General features: G+C 35.1%; 1 protein-coding gene across 1 annotated transcript in view; it reads left to right on the top strand.

Annotated features, from left to right (window-relative positions):
• The window catches only part of Tango9 (transport and golgi organization 9), a 44,961-nt gene extending 26,490 nt beyond the window's left edge, over positions 1-18,471 (top strand). Inside the window, exons 5-8 of the mRNA XM_089649950.1 lie at positions 909-1,073; positions 1,898-2,062; positions 6,036-6,162; positions 16,486-18,471. Coding sequence (XP_089506076.1) covers positions 909-1,073; positions 1,898-2,062; positions 6,036-6,162; positions 16,486-16,678 — 650 coding nt within the window. The 3' untranslated portion in view covers positions 16,679-18,471. The remainder of the gene's footprint in view (positions 1-908; positions 1,074-1,897; positions 2,063-6,035; positions 6,163-16,485) is intronic.
• Positions 18,472-18,794: the final 323 nt, after the last annotated feature.

Below are 18,794 nucleotides of genomic sequence, written 5' to 3'. Positions count from 1 at the left end.
AAAAACATGGTTACAAATCTCCAGTTCTAATTTACAATTATTTAAAAAGTAGCACCATGATTTTGACATCGTGAAATAGGCTCTCTGTATAATTCATCAAATGAATAAAATAAAGCCAACACGGCGACTATGCTTATTAATAATTGTAGACAGTTAATGTATCTTCCTAACGTAATACCAGTTTTTGTGGTAAATTTATTATATAGTATAATACAGTGATTTCAATTTTGACACGTCACGCACTCAAATTTAAAAAAATTATTTTCTAACCAAACTTTTGAAGAGAGCATAACGTACAAAAAATTATTTTCCCATTATATTCTTGCATCTGTGGTTATCAAACAGGCCATAGAGAACATAAAAACGTAGAAAATATTCTATAAAGATATTTAAAACTGCCACTGGCGGCAATTTCAAATCACAAAAACGCTAATTTCGCGCATTCATAAAGTTTAAGATTTTTTAATAATTTATCTATCAATTCTAAAAATATAGAATAATTATAAAAATATAGGTGAATTCATTGGCTGTATAGCACTACAATCAGTTTTATGTCTCCGTATTAAAATTCGGAGGTTTGATTTTTTTAATGTTGGCGGAAAATATTCAAATTCGTCGCCAAAAAACCGCGAGCAATCGGAGAAAAAAGTTTTTTGACGCGCGATCGTTCGAGTGGTTATATTATTTGTCCAAATCTACGGAATTCATTTAAATAACAAATGTGGACAGCGACTGATCTGTGACTGAACAGGATTCAGTCTAGTGAGACCCTCTAGATGTAGAGAGGTATTGATGAATATATATTAACAAGTTCAGTTCACCGTGACTGTTCTGTTCAATTCAATGTAAAAGCACAATATGTACTAGGTAAACTATTTATAAAAACACATGCTTCCATTACTTTGTAGGAACAATAATAGTAGGCCTCCTGATCGTGGGTGCTTCAGATTTCCTGGACAAGGACAGCACTCAGACTTATGGCCACAACAGCATCATTACTGGAGACCTGCTGATCATCATGGCGCAGATTATTTCCGCGGCGCAGATGGTGTACGAGGAGAAATACGTCTCAGGTTCGTTTTTATACAAATATTATATTTTATCTTTATGTATCACTTCTGTCACACAATATAAAAACGGGGCTCTTTATCATCAATTTATGGCTTTAATCAATAATTATGGATAGATTTGGTTTTTAAAAATACATCACTAATGTCTTCAAGTATCTTTTCAAATGTAAATACAGCATAGTATGTATCTATAATCCGTACAGTTAAAACCTGAGTCTGTTCAGTTTAACAAACTTTTGTATTGCTGGAATCTTTAAAAAATAGTAGCTGAATTTTGAGCTCAGCACATAAATCCATATGTAGGTCGTAAGCATAATATGTATGACCAATATTTCATATTTTGTTCATGATTTTAATAAACCAATATTTTCATTTTTTGTTTGAAAAATCAAACTAATGCCATCGCAATGTAAAAAATGTCAACGACTGCAGTTTATTTTTACGCGCTTTTAATTAAGAGTTTTCCACTTCAATTAGAATGATGCTTATAAATAGTATTTGTTTTGCTGGTGTCAGTGCCACTATTCATGAAATTATGATGAACTAACCACTGAAGACAACATTGGAACTTTTAAAATTTCTCATAATATCTTGTTAGACTGTTTTGGATTCTATATCAAATAATATCATCGACATTCCCCATCACTCGATGAATCATCTAAATCCATACAGATAAATGTAGGCTATTTACGTAAATTTCTAATTTTCACTATGTACTACTTTGCCACCTATCAAGGATTGAGCAGCCGATAAACATGCATTCATCTTTTTAAAATGCAAATTGCAAATTCATTGTGGCCTCATATTATGTATGTTGAATTTTGCAGGTCTTGATATCCCGCCCTTGCAAGCTGTTGGGTGGGAGGGAGTGTTTGGGTTCGTTATCCTCTTCTTTCTCCAAATCGTCTTTTACTACATCCCAGCGCCAGCTCCCTTTAACCAGAATGCCAGGCACACTGTAGAAGATGCGATTGATGGACTTGTTCAAATTGGTAAGTTTTTTTAAACAACTTTTGACTATTGTTACCACTGGAGAGTATGTAAGTCTACTTTTGTCACTTCCAAAATTAAGGAGCTGGATGCAATAACTACTTATAAGGGCACTAATTTTTTATGCTCCCATCGCTTTTTTGGTACCCTCAATCCCTTCTTTATCTCATGTGTAAATATTACTTCTGCATGTTTTACGCAATGTTTGCACATTTGTTACAAACGATTCTTCCGTCCATCTTTGGATACGAGTTTGTGCGCTTGTCTATGCATGATTCATTTCAATCCATTCTCTCCAAATAAAATTTTCACAACTGATAAACAAATATTTATATATGATTAACCTGTCCGGTGGTATGACCGTACAGGTACGGTGAGAAAAAAAATCCTCGTAAGGAGTATGACCGTACCCGTACGGTTGCGCCTAAAATTAATTAACTATTGAATTTCTTCCGGAAAACCGATAGTTACTGCTATCTAGGGACAATTTGTCATAACTTGCAAAAGTTTTTATCGATTTAGGTACATTACCAACGGAGTTATTCACAATTAAAATATTCCGTGACGTCACCGTCTGGCAGTTGGTGGTAAACAACATTTTTATTGCGAGCGACGTCTTTTGTGAAGTGAAATTTGTGGTTTTTGTTTGTTTTTACACTGAATAACCTAATCATCTTGCATTAAAAATTACCTCACGTGTTTGGATGTGAATATTTATTACATATATTGTCGCGACAGTGTTTGTTTTCAGTTTGAATACAGTTTTTGACACTGAGTTTTTACACACACATGTAACAAAAAAAAGATAAGCCGTTGTTTCTTTTATGTACACACATACTTTTGCGCAGCTCAATGAGAGATTGCGCGTAATAATTAGGCAATTTTATCGTGTTAAATTTCAAAGATTGTTTGTTAGTTGAACTGGGAATATGAGTACCTATTATATTTTTATGGCGTCTTATAAATTCATTGGACCTTTACTTTTATGAGATAATCCCGAGGATGTTATGACAATAATCATTTCCTGAATGAGAGATAACACAAAAATTGTTTAGCAATTGGATGTATTCCCGGTACTCGTTACTTGTGAAGATAGAGTGGCGCTAATATACATGTGCTTTAGTTATGATATACAGAGTTACAAAACAGACGTGTTTTTAGTGGAATTTATTTAATTGATATTTTCTTTTACCCTTCAAAAATTTCTTCAGATACTAACGAAAGGGATGAGGATATATTTTTGTGCTAATCGCGAAAAACATCCGCTATAGGCTAGAGTCTATTGTTTGAAACGCCCGACTACAAAGTGTTATTATCATTGACATTTTATTATTTTAGGTTATTCATAATTTGGATAGTGTTTTACTGTGATTTGACTTTGTGATTCGTATTGATAACTAGTTCAATTTATATATTTTACTTTTATAAAAAAATGGTTAACCCTTTGAATGAACAAGACATTGCTGACATTTTAATCGAAAGTGAAGATGAAGATGTTTACGAGGATCTTTATGATTTGCCAATACATTCAGATAGCTCATCCGACGAATCTGATGGGGATGAAACTTTCCCTAGTTGTTCAACATCCAAAAAGAGAAAAGTTGATCATCGTAAATGGGATCAGGGTAAGTTTACGCCCATTATTCATGAATTCGATTCAACTAACTCAGGTATAAGAGCAAATATTCCCGTTAGTGAAAATTCATTGGAAATAGACTTTTTTGAGTTATTCTTCACACTTGATATAGTAAAAATAATTGTCAGCGAAACAAATAAATACGCTGCAAAAATTTCTTTAGACATTTCTCTGAAGTCTAAAATGATGAAGTGGAAAGACACCACGGAGGCTGAAATATATACATTTTTAGTCACGATTATGCTTATGGGACTTGTGGGAAAAAACTCGCTGAAGAAATACTGGACAAATAATCCAATAATTGAAACACCTTTTTTCAAAGTATTATTTCCGCAAGATAGATTTTTTCTTTTGCTCCGAGCTCTTCATTTTTCTGATAACGATACTGTGACAACCGATAAATTATATAAAATAAGAAATCTTCTGGAACCATTGAAGACCATTTTCAAATCAACTTTTTACCCATATCAAAATCTGTGCATAGATGAGAGTCTCTTGTTGTGGAAGGGAAGACTTTCATTCAAAATTTATATTCCCTCAAAACGACATAGATTTGGGATTAAATTGTTTGTACACTGTGATGCACTCACCGGATATGTTTTGGATGTAATTGTGTACACTGGCTCTGAATCAGACATACAAATGAATCCCGACATTGGTATATCAGGATCAGTCGTTACCACTATGCTTGCAGATTATTTGGAAAAAGGTCACAGAATGTTTGTAGATAATTGGTATACAAGTCCAGCCCTGTTCGATTTCTTGCATAAACATAAAACTAATGCATGTGGAACGGCTAGAGCAAACCGAAAAGATATGCCCAAATTTGGTAATGAGAAAATGAAAAAAGGGGAAATGAAGTCTTTGAATTCGAACAATCTCATGGCGCTGAAATGGCACGATAAAAGGGATGTCCTTATGCTTAGTAACATACATACAGATGCAATGATTGTTACTGATAAAATTGACTTCTCCACGGGAGAAAATAAAATAAAACCAGAGGTAGTTTTAGATTATACCAAGAATATGGGAGCTGTTGACAAAGTGGACCGCATATTGGGCTTCGCAAGCAGTTCCAGGAAGTCTCTAAAATGGTATAAGAAAATTTTCTTCAGATTGATAGACATTGGAACACTAAATGCTTTCTTTTTGCATCGTTTGAAAACGCAAAAGGTTTTATCATTTAGCGAATTCCGGGAAAACTTAGTGTCTCAAATGATCGAAAAATATCACACGCCAAGGCCGGCATCATCTGGAGGAAGGAGAGTAGTGGATCAACCAACTCGCCTTTTAGGAAAACATTTTCTCCGTCCTGTACCAGAAACTGCAGCCCAAGGAAAGCGAACTCAACGACAATGCCATGTGTGTAGACATACAGCAGTTCGAGCTCAAAAAAGAAGTGACACGAAATATATGTGCACCGACTGCAATCTTGCATTTTGCGTATATCCATGTTTCGAAGACTACCATACGAAAAAGCAGTATTAGTTAGTGAAGACAATTTTATTCCTAAGATAGTGTACATAATAATTAGAATAGTGTTATTTTTATCGTAATTATTGACTGCATATACATTGTATACCTATGTTTAATTTTTATAATGAAAATACAATAGTTTAAGTGTAAATAAGAATACGTACATGTTAGAGTGTATAAAAAGTCGTTCTACCCCCCTTGGCTTCATTAAAATTGTGGTAAGTGAATCTGATTTTAATTAAGTAAAAACAAAAATCTGCTCCGATTTCGATGGTTGGCGATTTCTGCAAAATTGTTTTTATTTTTTCCTTCTAAATAGCTTAGTATTTGTTTTTTCGTGCTAGTTTCTAAGGATTTTATTTTTATTTTTTTATACTCTACGAGGTGGCATTTATTTTTTTCTATATTTTGATTGTTGAAAAAACTCCCTCCAGCGGGACCGTTTTCTTTCCAGAAACTCACCACCGGACAGGTTAATGGTTGTTTATCAGTTGTGTATATCATTTATCAATAAGGGGGCTAGTATCGTTCATTACGATTTTATTTTTAAATACTTTTCATTTGTAGAGCCATCAAAATTGTTTACGTTGAATACCTAAAATTTGGTACAGAAAAAATTTGCTTTCATTGCTTAAATTTATGAAGACTCAAAATGCTGAATGGCTTTAAAATATTCTCAGTAAAGAATATTTAGATTAATTTTAATATAAATTCTGAATATTATGATATTTTGAAAAATAATTTCATATTTTCACAAGTGGTAGAACATATTTTGTTCAATTTCAGCTACTGAATCACCCCTGTTTTATTTTACATGATTATAACATATTTTAATGAATAGCTACAATAATAATTTTTTTCAGGAAACAATGGATTGCTTGTGTTGGCCGTATTCGGAGGGATAATCTCCATCGCATTCTTCAACTTCGCCGGTATAAGTGTCACCAAGGAAATGTCTGCTACCACAAGGATGGTCCTGGATTCTGTGAGGTTTGTTATCCATTTAATGTTCTATAAAACAAAACCTGTTTTGTCTTCGGTCTGAAGTAACAATTTTTAAGGTCAAACATGAAAAAAAAATTGTTGTTAGTTGCTAGGTAATTCAGCTATTTATTGTCTTTTAAAATGCGTCAAGGCTTAGACCAGGCTCCAATACTTTCTTAAGGCGGTTTAACCAGCGGACGAGAATTCAAATTTCGTTAAAAGACGGTCTCGCGATCGGACGTTTTTTTAGACCGAGACAGAAATACCGAATTCATTCCGCTGCGAGCCGTACACTCGCGCGGCTGTGAAAACTACAGCATGGTTCCGATGAAATAACAATTATTGTTGTTAAATTCTTGGTTGTAACTTTCTTCCTAATAAGTAGTTACATAAATATTTGTAAATCATACGTCGGAGTGCGTAAAAATAAATAAATACAAATGCAGTTTGTTGACATGGTAGATATAAAATATGTAGGTATATGAATATATATTTAAAAAAAATTTCAAATATTTGTATAATTTGTTTTTTTTTTAAAAATATTTTACATGAGTTTTCCAAAGGTGAGTAAAAATCTTTTGTTTTACTTATTTATTTGTTTGTCCGAAAGGTATTACCGGTAAGTTTTATTTCTATATATATTATCGTTAAAGTATTACTTGATTTGATATGTATGACATTGAAAAGAGGGTTTATTCCTTACAACTGAAGTAGTATATAAATTAAAACTAGGTTTTATTTCCAACTATTTTCTATTGTAGTTATGCGATTGCATTATATTGTACCGCTTTTGTGTATTTGTTTTAATGATTAACGGAGCGACCTGACTCGTCTAATTTTCGAAATGTTATTAAACTCACAAGTAAATTTCGATTGAAAAATCATAGGTTAGTAGGGGAAAGTGGTTACCCTTCGTACACTTTTTAGATTTTATTTTTTTACTTTGTGATTAATTGTCGAATTTGTCTAATTTATGTACCCAAGTGTAACAAATATCTTGTAGTTTGTTACAAAAAGTCCGAAACTATTATGTCAAAAGGTTAAAGGGTTATAGCCATTTTTCTACGATAAGATATTTGTATGAACGTACCCCACGTACGGGGTACATTCGTACAGTAGGTGGGGTACTATCGTACGCCATGGGGTAGATTCATACAGGGTAATTAAAAAGCCAAAAAGTCGTTAAATTTTTATTAATTATTATAGAAATATTTATTTATCAAAGAACTAATTTAATAATATGTGACTTGACTCATAGACGATAAATCTTTCTTTAGAAAAATAACAAAAAATAAAATCGTTCATCCTTAGTTTACTTATTCAGGGTGGCCACAGACCTGGAAAACCGGGAAAACCGGGAATTATCAGGGAATTTTACCGAACCGGGAATTATCAGGGAAATGTCAGGGAATTTTAAAATATTCTTAAAATATCAGGGAATATCAAAAATAAAACGAAATTCGTTATTTACGATTTGTGAAGTCCCAAAGTTGTGTTTTATTACTTTTACTTGCGGCGTGTGTAGCAAAAGATATGCCGACAAAGACAAACTAGATAAGTAGGTATTTTTTTATTGTTATTTTCGTAAATAGCCCTTGCAACACAATCATGTCGTAAACCACCCGCCTTGGTTTTTCCCCTATAGTACGACACCCAGTACGGTCGTAATAAAATTAAAAGATCATCATTATCAACATTTTTACAAAGTGTCAATACAGTAGAACCTCGTTAATTCGAAATCCACGGGACATCAAAAATCAAATTTCGAATTAACGAATTCCCACGTAATTCGAATTTTTATGAAAAAAAAAATACCCCGAAAATCGATTTTCTCGGCCGCCTCTTCAAATCCTGGTGGTATTTTAGTTGTAAATTCGTATTAATACCAATCATTTCTTTATTTTCGCGGCCGATTACCGTAGCGGCGGGCCCTTTAAATTCAGATATTCGCAATAAATTCGTAAAAATGCTATATTTTTACGCGTAAATCGAGATTTCGCTGCCGATTTCGGTTGCGGCCTACCCTTTAAATTGAGATATTCGTAAAAATACGATATATTTCCGCGTAAATCGAGATTTCGCGGTAATTTTCCGTCGCAGCCGGCCCATTATTTAAAATATCTGAATTGAAATTCGTAAAAATACGATATATTTCCGCGTTAAACGAGAATTCGCGGCCGTATTCCGTCGCGGCCGGCTTTTAAAATTCATATTCGAAAAAAATTCGCAAAAATACGATATATTTCCGTGTAAAAAGAGAATGCGCGGCCGATTTCCGTCGCGGCCGACCCTTTAAATTAAGATATTTGATGTAAATTCGTAAAAATATGAAATATTTCCGCATATTTTATCGGCAGTTTTTCGTCGCGGCCGGCCTTTTAAGTTCAGATATTTGAAGTAAATTAGTAAAAATATGTCATGTTTCGGCGTGAATCGAAATTTTTCGGCGTGAATCGAAATTTTTCGGCCGATTTCCGTCGCGCCGTATTTTTTAACTCGGATATTCGAAGTAAAGTTAGTTCTCTTCTTTCGTATGGTGGGGGGTCAGAGGGGGACATCTAGATCTGCGAGCCATTTTAGGGCCTCAGGCGTCGCCATGTGAACCTCATCAATCCCGCCGGGGAATGAATGGAGCGGGCATTCGTTGACCACATGTTCGGTAGTCTGCACCGCACCACATTAACACATCGCCGACTCTTTAAGGCCCCATCTGTGCATCATGTGGGCACAGCGGCTATGGGAGCACCTTAACCTATTGATGGCGGACCAGGTTTTGCGAGGCAGTGAGAACCCAGGCTGTCTCTCGGTGGGGTCCTGTATGAGATGGGCATTTCCCACGTTGGCCGTTTGCCACTCAAGTTTCCACCTATCTTCTGGGGTGAGAGGTAGTCGGAGGAGCCTCTCTCCTTCCGCCCAGAAGGGCTTTCGGGACTTCAAGCGGCATGCCGGGTGGGAGACGACATCTTCGTGTAGAGGTATTGCGCTTTTTTGCAGCGCCTTCTTGTATTCCCTCAGTGTTGCAATTTCTCGCCTGATGTTTGGCGGGGTTATGTTTGCAAGTACGGGGAGCCAAGGGAGAGGAGTAGATTTTAAAGTCCCGCTGATGGTTCGCATTGTGGCATTAAGCTGAACGTCTACCATGGAAGTGTGGGCGCTTCTAGCCCATACTGGAGCACAGTATTCAGCCGTTGAGAAAACTAGGGCAATGGATGCTGTTCTGAGCGTGTTGGCGTCGCATCCCCAGCTAGTTCCAGCTAGCTTATTAACTAAGTTAAGCCTTGTCCTGGTTTTTTTACCGACTGTTTCCATGTGTTGACGGTAGTTCAAGCTCCTGTCCAAAGTAACTCCGAGATAGCGGGGGTGGGGGTCATGGTAAATATTTTTTCCATCAAACTGAATACAGACTTTGGCATCCGCTTGTGAATTGCTAAGATGAAAAGCTGTCGCAACTGTTTTCGACCCATTTGGCTTTAGTCGCCAATTGAGGAAATATTCTTCCAAAGCCTTTAGGTCAGAATTGAGGATATCTTCTGCTGCTTTAAGGGTTTTGGCTTGAGCTGTGACGGCGATGTCATCTGCGTAAGCAAATTTTCTGCCTTCAGTGTGAGGGAGGTCTCGAGTGTATATGTTAAATAGCGATGGGGCCAGCACTGAGCCCTGGGCAAGGCCATTATTGAGGGGTATTTTTTTTGCTTTTTCGCCCTCCTAGAAAAACCCTGAAGGTACGGCCAGTTAGCAGTTGCTCAATGAGTCGTACTGTGTTGCCATCCTCTATGGTGTCGTACAGTTTAACAAGGAAGCCTTTGTGCCACACCGTGTCGTAGGCCGCAGAGAGATCAATGAACGCTGCCGCAGTCTTCAGCCGTTTCTGGAAACCAGATTCAATGTGTGTTGTCAGTGCTAACACCTGATCGCAGCAGTTACGGCCTGGTCTGAAGCCAGCTTGCTCTTGTGGGACCACTTTCTCCAAAATTGGAGTAAGTCTGCGGAGCACAACTCGCTCTAGAAGTTTGTACATGGTACTTAAAAGTGAGATTGGCCGGTAGCTGTTCGGATCCTCTGCTGGCTTGTTGGGTTTGAGGATCGCAATAACTTTAGACTTTCTCCAGGTATTTGGTATTTCTCCAGTTTTGAAAATTTCAGTAAATAGTTTTGCGATCCATATTTTTGTCTTATTTTGTCGAGTGCTCGAAATTCATTTCCTCCATTAATTCATTCCACCGTTTCATACGCCCGTCGTCCAGAGACTGGAGAAGGTCAGAGGCAGTGTCTGGGTCATTCGTCCTCTCGAATTCGGCTAGAAGCTGTTCACTTTCTGAGCTCCATGTTGGAATATACACTTTTCTGTAGCCTCTAGGTATAAATTTCTTTGCGGCTATAAATAAAAGGTTTGAAAAACGGTCGTAGGAATTCGGCTTTGGTGGTATGTTATCCACAACCCTGTCAACATATTCCGAGAAGTCTCGCCATTCTGCCTTTCTTAGATTCCATCGCGGCAACGGATTGCTGGAAATACACGGAATCTGTATGCCTATGCTTAGCATGACTGGCCTGTGTTGGCTATGTGGGAAACTGTTCAATATAGTTCTCGAAGCCCTCATAGGTTTTCCGTCCGGCGCTGTAGAGACAAAACACAAGTCTGGCGTATATTCACGTCGCCATCGCGCAGAGAAAAATGTTCCCTTTTGCTTAGCATCGTAAATAAGTTGGCAATCCTGTGCTGACGCCCAATCCGTGATCTGCTCTCCAGCTTTATCGGTCGTCGAGTAGCCCCATAGGAAGTGGTGGCTGTTGAAATCTCCCACATACACCGCCGGGTGATTGTATGCAGGAAGAGCTGGTGACTGCCATAGTTCATTGGGAGGTTTGTAGATATTAAATACGGCGAGTTTTCCAACCTGAATTCCGATCGCGTGATATCCATCAGTGATTTTTCGGGTGATATTCTGCAACTCCGGCTTGATGTAGGTTGCAAGCCCATGTTTTGGGTGTCCCCGCACTGCCGCTAGAAGGTAGCCGGGAATATCCAAGCGTGGTGAGTCGGTTTCTACGATATGAGTTTCCTGGAGTAGCAAAATATCGATATTTCTGTCAGTGAGTATTTTTAATAAGAAATCCACCTTTGATCGAGAGGTTCCCTCAATATTCAGGGACATTATTTTTAATTGTTCCCCGATATTTTTTGACTCCCCTTGGCCGGGAGACCTATCGGTCTTCGGCCCCTTAAATAGCGGCATAGTTTGTAGTTGGAGGCCCACTTAATTTGGTATCCGCTTCACTCACTGCACTACCTGCACGCGCGGTAACAATAACGTGCCGGTGGCATCGCGAACATCGCGGCGGACACAACCGTTGCGTGCGGTAGTTGGCACCATAAATATACCACTCTCTAGATCGATATCTTCCGGCTTTTTGTATCCAACAGAATTATACAGTACTTAACCACAGATATACAAGCAGTACCTACCGTGCGGAGCAGAGCAGTAGACAAGGTAGAGGAAACTCAAGGCCATTTAAAAAAAGATGCGACCATAGACAACATAATTGCTCTCAGCCTACTCTATTCATTCACTAGCCCAAAAAAACTATTATAAAAATAAAAATGTCCTTGAAGCAGAAAAATGTCGAAATGTTTTCCAAGGGCAAGGTTCATCTGACTAAGAAAATAAACTTTTACAGTGCATTTCCTTAAGATGAAACTTGTTAATCTGAGAAGAAGAAACCCAAAATGACAAGAAATTTGCAAAAACACTGAAGAAAATTTCCAAAACATGATTGTCCGACAGTACGACGAAAAATTCCGACATTTGTCAGCCTCATGAACTCATGGTTACATATGTTTAAAAATCTTTAATTTCACCAAAACAATAAGATAATACAGGATAACACTAATCAATAACATGAATAAGTTTATCGATATAATAAATAACATTTATACGTTGTGGAGGAAGACATATGTCAAGTATGAAGCATTGTTCAAAAAACCGAACGAATAACCTAAAACTGTTAATTCACTTTAAACTTGAACTTACGTAGGTAGGTTGAATATAATATGTTTGTAACTCGCTAACACTATACTGGCTTATATTGTATTTTTATCACGAACAACTTTAACACGCAATATTTTCGACGGAAATGATAGTATTTCGGCAGAAAATGACAACCCGCGTGTATAAATAAACCACTCTCATTTTGTTTGAATGATTTTAAACTGTCAAACGGCAAAATTCCGTCATCTCTTTCTGTTACACGAGTCATTATGGTAGAGAGCGAGAGATCAAACCAATCCATCTGTTCTCACCAATGAGATCTGAGCTTTTAGCCATATTATTCGTTTTCTATAAGAATTTTGAGGTGGGCGTGGCGGTTTCAAATGAGTTTCGAGGCCAAAGCTTAGTTAAATGCCCCTGGTTGGCACACTACTAAGTAAAGTTAGTAAAAATACGATATATGTCCGCGTAAATTGAAATTTCGCATCCGATTTCCGTCGCGGCGAGCCCTTTAAAATTCAGATATTCGAAATAAATTCATAAAAATACGATATATTTACGCGTAAATCGAGATTTCGCGGCCGATTTCCGTCGCAGCGGGCCATTTAAATTCAAATATTCGAAATAAATTCGTAAATATACGATACATTTACGCGTAAATCGAAATTTCGCGGCCGAGTTTCGTCGCGGCCGATCCTTTAAATACAGATATTTGGTGTAAACTCGTAAAACTACGACATATATCCGCGTAAAACGTATTTTCTCGGCCCTTCAAACTCGGATATTCGAAATAAATTTGAAAAAATACAACATTCCAGTGTAAATCGATTCAGATTTACAAAATAATAATACTAATTAGGACGATGTATAACCACGTAAAAATACATTTTTCGGCGTTTTACCGCCACGGCTGACTTTTAGATTCAGATTTATGAAATATTATGATTTATTTTCGCAAAAATCAATTTTTTTCGAATTTCACGAAAAAATTTTCGTGCGCGGACAAAAATAAATTTCGAATTACGAATTAACGAATTTCGAATTAAAAAAAAATTTGAATGAAAATTTTTTCTGCGGAAATTTTTTTGGCGAAAATTTCGAATTACGCGTTTTTTAGAATTATCGGGGTTCTACTGTACTTACTTTTGTTTATTTGTCTATTTTTGTCTGGTCTTTTCATTTGTACACAAATTGTCTTCAGGCGAAATATCATAAATTTGTAATAAGTGTATTTTTTTTTGAATAGATCATTGTGGTGCAAGGAAATAATAAATGCTTTAGATGACGGAATTCCCTTTATTTATGTATCTGTTCTTTTTTCTGGCGTAGATGAAAATCGTGTTTCAAAAATAAAATTTTGAACGATATGTCCTTATACCAAATAAAACATATCAGGGAAAAATATAGAAACTGCCCTGGAAAACCTGGAATTATCAGGGAATTTTGAAATCCATTTTTTGTGGCCACCCTGTTATTGATAATTCTAAGCTTTACAATCAGTCTAAATGAGATGTTTACAATCATTTTGTATGACATCGTTGTAGAGTCTTTGAAAATTTAAACTTAAAGTAGGTAATTATACATTTGTTTGTTACTTTGTAACTTATTGCACATTATAATTATTTAAATTAACTGCAAAATTAAAATGTCTAGCCATTCTAACTTTACAGCCCGTTCGTGGTTGAGTATCAGGGAGGATCATGGCGACATCGCTGATGTACAGAGTGTGTATGTCTTCTATATAAGGGAAAAAAATGACTACGATAATCCCGGTTGCTTCCGAAGATAAGATATTTTATTACCCGAATAGTGACAGAACTTTTCTGACGTAATAAACAATAATCAAAAATAACCTTGTTTTTTTTTTCCTAAAAGAAGAAGCTCAATTCACAATATGACATTATGAAACTGACAAAAAGTAACACAAAAAATATTAAAGATGTTGAATTATACCAATGTAATAGTGAATTGGACCATAAAATAGAAATTATGAACAAAAAAATGATTTGAATCGCACATCACAAATCGAAATTCATTTGGTTCGTGTCACTTTTTGACAGTGACAAAACGGTTCCATGATAAATCAACACATCGTCAATTCAACACACTTTTAAAAAGTGATATAAAGTCATTAGACAAACAGTTTCACGTACTTTGGCATAAGTTTTAACATTTATACATGAAAAAACGATGACGGACATAAACTCCTGTCCATAGTTGATTCTTTTCCCTGGAAATTAAACAACACAAAATTATCGCCAAATGTTATAAAAAATATGTGCTTATTCTGACTGATTCTTTCGAACGACTCTGTAGTATATAAGTACGTACAATGTACACGGATAATTAAATATCACTAACCTTTGTTTTTTCTGAAAATATATCTCCCACGTACGTTTTTGATGTCGTAATTTGTGCTATCTAATAAAACTTTTTTTCTCCTCATTTTTAAGCGAGGAATTTCTTTAAAATGTTATCAAGTAGACTAGCGTGGAATAGACGTCCGCTCGCCGCGATAAAATTTCGGCTTGCGCTGGGGTAATCACAAACAACAAACGCGAATCGAAATTAATTACTATTATATACTTTAAGAATATATTTTTTGGTCATAAATTATTTCTAATGTTTCAATAATGTCTTGGTAAATTATTTTTCTAAAAAAATCTGAACTACACCAATTTGTAAGACCATAAATAAATAGTCCAATTGAGGGATTTTCGTCACAAAACGCGTGCTCGGATTTATTTATTAGTAATTTTATTTGAAATAAAAACAGAATTTTTATACATACTTATGATAGATAATTTATTGATTGTTTATACTGTATTATTATATGATTTGAAATATTTGTTGTATAATACAACTTCACCTTTGAAAATGCAACAAATCTGCGCATCGTCCAACGGTAACACTTTATTATGATATGAAAATAATATTATTTTTCAAAATTTTACATCTTACTTTACAAGATAAAAAAACGATCTTTCGAAATCAATTTGTGTTTTTTTCTAGAAAAGTGTCCATACGTCTAAAACTGGCCTCAAAAATGCCAAATTTCAGGTCAAGTCTACCTATTTCGCCTTAAGCCTAAAGTTTCCAAAAAAAAGTATTAAAAATATGATTTTTGGTTCTCCGTGTATGATGTACATCCCCCAGTTTCTCGTTTTTACTAGTTACCGGACACCATTTATATTTAATGATGGATGCGAGGAATTCAATAATTGAATTTTGCATGCAACTTATTATGTATATCATCGAACTTTTGATTACCCGTGCATAAATGAATGATTGGACTGGTTTTGTTACCGCCATTTCTCTCAGTATCACCCCGATAGCTTTAGCCATATTAGTCGGGTACTTCCCGACCTTCCTCTCCACAATCTCCTTTGTTTTCCTGCTTCCTTCAGCCTTCACACCTCACCAGCTTTTGGGGATGCCACAGTCCCGCTGACTCCGGATAGTTGGGGTTCTTGTGCGGTAATCAGACAAAAAACTTTTGACAATCCTTAAAATCGTATTTCTAAAAGTGTAATCTACACCTAATTGAAAGGAGATAAGACCTTTCCTTTCTACTCTTAGACAGACCGATAAATTTGATTATCATTTCCAGAAAGAATTTAGTTATTTTAACATTTTCTCCCCGAAATTAGATAAAATTGAGAAACTTTTTAGGGAAACAAACACGTCCACAACACACTCCTTCATTTTATCTCTTCTGTTCCAAAAATTGTAAGTACACAACTCAACACAGTCAACAACACATTTTTGAAAAGTGATGAAAAAAGAGTAGGTTTATTCTTTTTTCATTGCTCTTGATGACTATATCACTTCTCAACCGCCATAAATATATAAATGGATGTGAAATAAATAATCATGCTAGTTCTGTTAAGCCACATCAATTTTTATTTATTTGGATTTTTTCGTATCTTGCTACAAAGCAATCCTGATAAACAAATTAAACGTGATAAAGAATAGGTTAGGTCATTTTTCCATCACTTTTATTATGTGTTTTGTCAGTGACCCGATAAATCATCAAAATGATAATTCATCACATCTTTAAAAAGTTATATAAAGTCATGGAAAGTGATGAAACAAAAACTTTATTAACTGGGTTAAGTAGGTTAGGTTAGGTTAGGTTTATTTTTTTTTTTACATCGTTTCTAATGACTTTATATCACTTTTTAAAAGTGTGTTGAATTGACGATGTGTTGATTTATCATGGAACCGTTTTGTCACTGTTCTGTTTGTTGACTGAACCAGCAATCACCATGAGATATAAAACTTATAAAGGTTATGTTAGGTATAACAAGGTTAACATCAGTTAATTCCATTGTTTCAGGACCCTGATTATCTGGGCCGTGTCCCTGTCCCTGGGCTGGCAGAGCTTCCACTGGCCGCAGCTGCTGGGTTTCGGCGTGCTCGTGCTGGGCATGTGCATCTATAACAACGTGCTGGGCAACCCGCTGGCATGGCGTCGCCCCCACCCCGACATCGAGGAGCCCATTGTCAACCGCGACGCTGTCAATGAATAGAACTACATTATAACATATTTACCTTTTTTTACTTTCTTGTACGTAAGCCGACAAGTTATTACATTGTTACAATGTCTTTCAATCTCCATAAATTTATAATGTTGCCATTTTGACATCACTTGTAGCTAATCAATCCTTTTAAACTTGAATTATCCAACTGTCAAGCAGATATTTAGTATTTACACATCTCAAAGTAAAAGTTATGCATTAGCAAACATGTACGTCAAAATGGTTTTAATACGATTATAGGATTTGTTTGAACCAGTTTTAATTTAGTACATACTTATATAATTTAGGTTTTGTTTTATTCTCGTATAGAACTCCCTTATGTTTATAATTTTGAAGCTGTTAATTCATGATAAAATTTACAATTTAATATTTTTAATTTTCAACTGTAACAGTTTCACAATGTTACAGACATCTTCAAACTGGTATATTTTTTTACTTATTAAGTTATGACATTTTTATAGCACCCCAAAATTAAATGAGTGGTAGAAAGTTACATTTGTTCTTCATCCTCGCTTAGTTGTTATTACGAGCTTAGCATATAATCCGTATATAGGTCGTAAGCACAGATGGGGTCACCAATATTAAATGTTTTGTCTAATGATTTCAATAGTGGAACTTGTTTATTTGAAAAAGCAAACTGTCTATTTCTACACCGGTTTAATTTATGAGTTGATTTTTGATAAAGTTCCTCACCCCAATCAGCACGGTGCTATAAGCGATGAACCTAATCGAGTTAGTGGATTATTCATGAAATTGTGACAAATAAACCGTCGAAAATAAACATGTTCGCACATTGATACTTTTAAAATCCTTCTTATACTTTATCAGACTGTTATAGATTGAATAACATCTCTTATCAATTAACATCATTGACATTTCTCATCGCTCGATGAATCATACCGATAAAAGTAGTCAATTTACATAAACTTTTGCGAGACAAAAGTATGCAATTATTTACATAAATATCAAATTTGAAAGATGCATTACTGTAACTACTCACTTGTGGCTTAAGTATTAAACCAAATTAACACTCTTAAATTTTAGCAAGGATTCACATATGTACATGCTTAGCGAGGATAAACAGCAACTGATACACCGTCCCATGGTGCTTTTAATCATGTTCGAAATTCTTATAAATATTCCTTTATTTTTATTATACTTTTCATATAATACTGTGACTGTGATTAAGGCTAACACAGTATATTTATGTAGTTCATGCAGCAATAACTACTTACGACTCATTCCAAATATGTGTTAACATTCTCCCAATCCTGATAAGATGAAACAAGATACCAAAGCATTTTTGTTACATAAAAGAGTCATTTATTTTTTTGGGATGAGTTTTACAGTATATTGTTGGTATGTCTATAAATAATATTGTGTGAATCAAATTATATTATAAAAAATTGACTTAAGATTTTATTTTTTAATGATATTAAATATATTTACCACGTATTACATTGTTATAATGGTGCATAAAGTCTTAAGTGAGCTTAATACAGAAGATAATTATCCATATTAGAAATTTTGTTACAATTAATATCTTTTTTAAATTTATTTTGGTATCTAAATTAATTTTGCTAAGACCATTGATAATTACAAATCAGATGGGCCCTCACGGTTTTTAAAATGCCCCAAACATGTTATGTATTGTAGTAATGCTATGTGACATGTAGTATTGGAACTGCCTGCTGCGAGGGCCTACCTTGACAAATCTTGTTGCCATGGTTTACGATAATGCTATAAAATGTGATATTGGAAAATAGTTTTAAGTAAAATAAAGAATTTTAAAAAATGTGTTTTCATTTAATTTAAATATTTATTCATTCATAATTAACGGCACAAATGCCATTTACATACAAGAAAGTTGTTGACAGTCGTAGTACAATTGATTAAAAACCAACTAATTAATTACCTTAAAAAAATAACTTATTGTCACAAAATCAATTTGGCTTTAGGAAAAATCGAAGTACATCTGACGCCATTGACCTATTTATAAATAAAATTTTAAAAAATCTAGATGCAATTATAGAATGCATTGGATCATTCCTCGATCTTTCAAAAGTCTTTGATACCATAAACCACAAATACCTTTTTAAAAAACTTG

This window comes from Hesperophylax consimilis, chromosome 31, assembly GCF_061612785.1.
Source record: "Hesperophylax consimilis isolate HC1 chromosome 31, BYU_Hcon_1.0, whole genome shotgun sequence".
Taxonomy (NCBI): domain Eukaryota; kingdom Metazoa; phylum Arthropoda; class Insecta; order Trichoptera; family Limnephilidae; genus Hesperophylax; species Hesperophylax consimilis.
The sequence above is the reverse complement of the archived record's forward strand: the minus strand, read 5'-3'. Positions and strand labels throughout refer to the sequence as shown.